At 37.0% G+C, this 6,092-nt stretch overlaps 1 protein-coding gene across 1 annotated transcript in view; it reads left to right on the plus strand.

The window, feature by feature from the left end:
* Nucleotides 1-251: 251 nt before the first annotated feature.
* The window catches only part of BCKDHB (branched chain keto acid dehydrogenase E1, beta polypeptide), a gene marked incomplete at both ends in the record, with an annotated part of 18,207 nt that continues 12,366 nt past the window's right edge, over nt 252-6,092 (plus strand). The window contains 3 exons of the mRNA XM_009870920.1: nt 252-385; nt 1,008-1,163; nt 5,673-5,781. Of these exons, the coding sequence (XP_009869222.1) occupies nt 252-385; nt 1,008-1,163; nt 5,673-5,781 (399 nt within the window). The remainder of the gene's footprint in view (nt 386-1,007; nt 1,164-5,672; nt 5,782-6,092) is intronic.

Consider the following 6,092-nt stretch of genomic DNA (forward strand, 5'->3'; position numbering starts at 1 on the left):
CATTGTAAGTTAAAGAAACTGTTCTTATCTTTCATTTTGTTTCTCCCTATATTCCTCTGAGCTGTTACAAATTAAAGTATCTTTACCAGTAGTAAGTGTTTATTGTTTCTACACCTGAAAAAGCCCATCTAAAGAGCCATACACTTAATTGCGGGTGACTTGTTTATAGCTTGAAAATTTATGGGGCAATGTTTTCCACTTAAACCTGATGTGTTTAAAGGAATTGGTTTTTTAATTTTTTTTTTAAATAGGTAAAGATAGAGTTTTCAACACCCCCTTGTGTGAACAAGGAATTGTTGGCTTTGGTATTGGAGTTGCTGTTGCGGGTGCTACAGCCATTGCAGAAATTCAGTTTGCAGATTACATTTTTCCAGCATTTGATCAGGTTAGTACTAATAAATTTGAGAGAAGTAAAAAAAAATCTTATGACTGTTAAAAATTACTCTTCTGTTAGTATTAATATTTGGTTTGAATATGTAGTTTTTCCAGATATATCCACAGCTGTGTTACTAATATTTACGCATGCTTTAAGTAAACAGGAAAGTACCAAGGCCAGTTCGAAAGCTTATTAAATGATGGAAATTAAAGATGTGGTTTGAAGCAAAAGTCTGTTTGTTTTTATTTTTGCTTTTGTGGCTGTGTTGGCTTCAGCAGCCTTAAATTCCTCAGCTGTGTCTTCCCACCATCTCTCACTTTTCTGTGCTGCTGCAGCCGGCCATGTGTCCACAGGACAAACTACAAATTTGAGCTGGGCTGACTGACAACACAAGAGTGGCAAAATTGGGTTTTCTATGGCTATAGGCATATAACTTGAGTACACTAAAGTATTCCTTCATTTGCCTTGGAAAATGTTTGCCTTTCCACTGGCTTACAGTATTCCTTTGCTTCTAATTTGGTCCTCTGAATCCCATGTGAAGTGCAGATGATGTCGTTACATCTCATGTATTGTAGGGGCTTAGTTGTGCATAACTAAAAGTTAAGCTACTTTTGTGTATAAATCTTCCCAGATTGTTAATGAAGCAGCCAAGTATCGTTACCGCTCTGGAGATCTCTTTAATTGTGGAAACCTCACCATCAGAGCTCCCTGGGGCTGCGTGGGTCATGGTGCGCTGTACCACTCTCAAAGTCCAGAAGCTTTTTTTGCTCACTGTCCAGGAATAAAGGTACAGTAAATCTTATGAAGATACGTTTGTTTTGTTTTGTTTTTTAATGGACTTGACTAACAGTAAGTGTGGGTGCGTGCAGGGGAAGAAGAATGCAAGTCAGTCCACAACAAAATATCTGAATATGTTAATTAAAAACTTTCTGAAGTTTTCAAGTTATAAAATGTGTTACATGTGCAAGAATTTATAGCTGTTATTGAAGCAATCTTTAGTAGGCAAAATATCTTGTATTTGTGTGCTTTTTGCACTAAAAGCATGCATTTTGGATCTATTCTGTGTCCAGTATAGTATGGAAACCAAACAAAAACCTAATGCTAATTATTAGGGGTTTTTTTTTTGTTTCTTTCTACGTCTCTCAAGTACATTCTTGAATTCATTTTATATGAATGGCAGTGGCAGGCAGTGGGCTCAAATCGAAACACAGAAGGTTCTGTCTGAACATAAGGAAGCACTTGGTAGAGGTTGCCTGGAGAAGTTGTGAAGTTTCCATCCATAGAGGTTTTTAGAAGTTGTCTGCACATGGTTGGAGAATCATAGAATGGTTTGAGTTGGAAGGGATCTTAAAGATCATCTAGTTCCCACCCCCCTGCCCTGGGCAGGGACACCTCCCACTAGACCAGGTTGCTCAAAGTCTCATCCAACCTGGTCTTGGACACTTTCAGAGATGAGGCATCCACAGCTTGTCTGGGCAACCTGTTCCATTGTCTCACCACCCTCATAATAAAGAACTATTTTCTAACATCTAATCTAAATCTACCCTGCTCTAGTTTAAAACCATTGCCCCTCATCCTATCACCACATGCCTTTAGTCCCTCCCCAGCTTTCCTGTAGCCCCTTACAGGTACTGGCAGGCCGCTATAAGGTCTCCCTGGAGCCTTCTCCAGGCTGAACAAACCCTGTTCTCTCAGCCTGTCCTCATAGGAGAGGTGTTCCACCTCTCTGATCATCTTTGCGGCCCTTCTATGGACCTGCTCCAGCAGGTCCAAATCCTTCTTATATTGGAACTTTAGAGCTGGACGCAGCACTCCGGGCGGGGTCCTGAGTAACTGCTCTACCTGAGCAGGGCCATTGGACCAGGTGACCTCTAGATGTTCCTGCCAACCTCAACTGTTCTGTGATTCTCTGAGTGATAACTTCGGCAAGCTTTCTGCTTGAGACGATGACATCCCTTGAAGCTCAGATTCCCAGTGCTTAGATGGATAACTTTCCTGGAGAAGAGGGAGGGCCAGGATCTAGATGCCTCAGATCGAGAGCACTGTTGGCCAGCTCTGCTTTTTTTTTTTTTTAACGAGTAAATTTTTTGTTTATGAACTTGTACTTCTAGGTTAACTGGCATCTAGTCCATTGAGAAATGACTCACTGCTTGATTAATGTGGAAGATGTAAGCAAAATCAGTATTTGTATGTTGAAGACTCATATTCGTTTGTTGTTTAAACCATTGTCTATATATGATTTTGGTGTTCTAAAACTTCAAATATTACTCATTTACAGGGAGGCTGTAGCCATTTTTCTTGTTTCTCTTAAATACAAAAATCTTACTCATATTTTACTTCATGCCATTGGAGAAACAGAATGCATTTGTGTCTTTGGGTTTTCTTTGAGGTGTTCCTTTTCTAAACTTAAATATTTCCAGATAGACAAAAGCAATTTACAAAGTCTTTTGCCAGGTAATTGAATCAAGTGATTTCTTCAACTTGTTTAAAAATGAGGGCAGTTTATTTTATCGAAGCACAAGATAACTTACATGATTAAGATACTGATGCCAGATCTAGCTAATTTATACTGATCATGGTGGTCAATGCCAAAGCTTTATATACTGAACCAAGTGCTGAGATTTAGTGGTCCACTGTGGTGATCAAAACTCTTTCTAATTCATAGCACCCTAGTACTACTGTGCTTAGTTTTCTGAATAAGCCAAGTCAGGTTTTTATTTAGTCACTCCAGGTAACTGCATTTCTCTCATCTCTGATACTTCTTGGTTTTTTACTTTCTTTCACTTTTCCTTGGGCAAAGTGCTAAAATAGGCTGCTACTACTAACAGCTGTCATCTCATTAAGTTCTGTGGAACAGGTGGAACAAAACACTTGATTTAGATGCACAGAGAAGTGTTTTAAACTCTTAATCTTTTGAGGTTTGCATCTTTGTGAAAACAATGTTGTTTCCTTAATGCTTTTTTGTGAAGCAAAAATTTTTTTTTCCTGTTTTTTGAGAGCTGCACTAGTACCATCCATCATTAATGCAGTTAATGGTGTTTAAGGCTTTATCTTCAAGGTTGCTGGTCTTCTTCTGAATGAACCAAAACCCAGCCCCTAACATATGGATCCAGAAATGCAAATGAACTTGTGGTTCAGATACCTTTGCAAAAGTCCCATATCTATGCATATTTTCTGTGAACTACAGGAGGAAAAGTCACGTATACTAAAGGCTGGGAAGGGTATGACCAATCTTTGGGGAGAGTGGTTTTCAAAACTGCCCTCTTATTAAACTCTGCAGCAGGTTTCTGACTTGAGAAAAATACAAAATAAGAATCTTAAGTGAAAGGTGACATTTGGTTTTCGATAGCAAAAGGGAGTTAATACAACTTCGGCTGTTCAGGGAGGGGCTGTAATTATTAGTGCTTAAGACAAGGCTTGTTGGGGTGATGAGGGCATTGCTAGATGGTTGTACCTTCTGTCCATGGTTGTGAGGATATATGTCAATGGATCAGAGTGTCTTTCAAAATTACTGTATTGACTCGCTCCATTCTATAAGACTGCTTCAGAGTATTTGCCATCATGGCTGGAAGCTTTAATTTCCAGCCTAAATTTGTTCCTAAATCATGTATTTAACTTGTTGTTCATTTTGCCTTTCATCAAGTAACAGAACAATTGTTTTCCCTTTAATCTTTCTTTTGTTAGACTAAACAGGTCAAAGACATGTTAATTTCTGAAGTTCTGTTGGCACCTGTTTCGTTCTTTTTCTTTCTAAATGGTTGATGTAGTAATGAAGTATTCCAGCTGAGTTTCTAGCAGTGATTTTTGCAACAGCACTTACACTTTCTTGGCTATATTTCTGTATTTTTTTAGGGCTGTACTGCATAGTATCCTAGTCATCCTCTAAGCAGATCATAAATTCAGATCTGAATTTCTACTGCTGAATTCTAAATTTATAAGAAAAATGTAGTCCTCAAACGTGTGACTTTTCAGAATGTGTTGTTCAGTTCGTTTTTGCTTTTGTCAGTCATGTCCTAATGTGTACTAGATTTTTTTTTAGTATCATCCTCTGTAGTGGAAGTGACTCTCAGCTTTTGCGTAGTTTTTGTTACCATGTTCTAAATGAATAACGTAAATAAAATCTTGGCTAAAAATAATCCTTGAAGAGCTGCACTAGTAACATCCATCACTAGGGTAATTTCCCACGTGTTTGTTACCAAATGCTTTGGTGAAATATCAATGACTGCTTCTCTTCTGTTCAGAAAAATCACTTATCAAGTTAATTTGATGTGATAGCTGATTTATGTTGTGCTATTTCTAGCTTCTCTATTACTTCTATATAATTAAATGTTCATATTCTCAAAAAAAATATAATTTGAAGCCTTGGAAACTCCTGGAGACAGTAAGCTAATGCCTGTAGCTACACGGATATTTTTGTTTTTCTTTAAACACATCCTACAACTGAAGTTTTCAGTCAGAGGAGGTCATCTCTAACTTCATAGCTATGAAAATGCTACCTAGTAGACTTCACACTGCAAGTACCAGCTCTTTGATATCTCTGGGATGTAAATTAGTTGGCCCTTCTGATTTGAGGGATTTGCGCTTTCAGGTTCTGTTTTCATTTAAACTGATAATTCGGCAATTTTATGTTCATAGTTCCCATTCTCTTAGATCATCCAAAAGTAACTCCTCTGTTGGCAAATCAGTTATGCTTTTCCTTCCATGTGTTCAGATTGCATCTGGAGACCTTACATAGTTTTCTCTTCACTTGGTGGTTTTTTCAGGTATTTTTTGTTATTTGTTCACTTCTATAATGAATAAATTTCAGGCTTCCACCATAACCAAAGGAAGTCAACTTTAAATGTCTGTTTCCCTTTTTAATCTTCAAAACCTACTGGACTTTACCCAAATAACTGAGGATCACTCAGCAGATTTTTTTTGCCATGCATTGACATTAATTTTACTTAACTAACATACAATATTTTTTTTTTAATCTGACTGACTTTTTTTCTGTTCCTTCTACTTCAAAATATTGTTGTTAGGATGTTAGTTCTACTTTGCAGGAGGGAGTTCATTAGTATTTAGATCATGATGTAGAGGGGAACTATTCAAGGCTATAAGTGAACAAAATAAAATTCAAAATTCAGAGTGTGTGTTAGTAACTTGGCACTGATCTTAATTCACTTTGTAAGAATTGCTCAACCTGTACCTGAAGTTGTAGTTTCTTTAATTTTTTTAAAGCAAAGCATTGATTGCTTTTTAGTATTAATTGGGAAACTTGTAGCAGAATTGTGGTTTAAATAAACTATTTTTACAGATTGTTATTCCAAGGAGCCCTCTTCAGGCCAAAGGACTGCTGCTGTCATGCATAGAGGACAAAAATCCATGCATATTCTTTGAACCTAAAATACTTTATAGAGCTGCAGGTAAGGATTTTTCAATAAAGCAACGTTTGGTTTGTTTAGTTATTTTTTGTCCTTTGGCACATATGTGTTGATAGTCACAGCTAAAACAATACTGTAGCAGAAATCGTTACTTGTTTTGTCTCTAGCTATGTTTGGGGGCCATGTTTTTAGAGGAATTATGAAAACTGAGTAAGAACTCTAAATTTAGCTGCAAAGATAAATGAACGTTTACAGTCTAGATTCATGCTTGGTTAATTTTGGATGTGGAATGCTTTGTACAGTCTTGGGTAAAAAAAAAAAAAAAAAAAAAAAAAAAAAAACTAAATTGATCA

The sequence above is a fragment of the Apaloderma vittatum genome, unplaced genomic scaffold (assembly GCF_000703405.1).
Source record: "Apaloderma vittatum isolate BGI_N311 unplaced genomic scaffold, ASM70340v1 scaffold13236, whole genome shotgun sequence".
NCBI lineage: Eukaryota > Metazoa > Chordata > Aves > Trogoniformes > Trogonidae > Apaloderma > Apaloderma vittatum.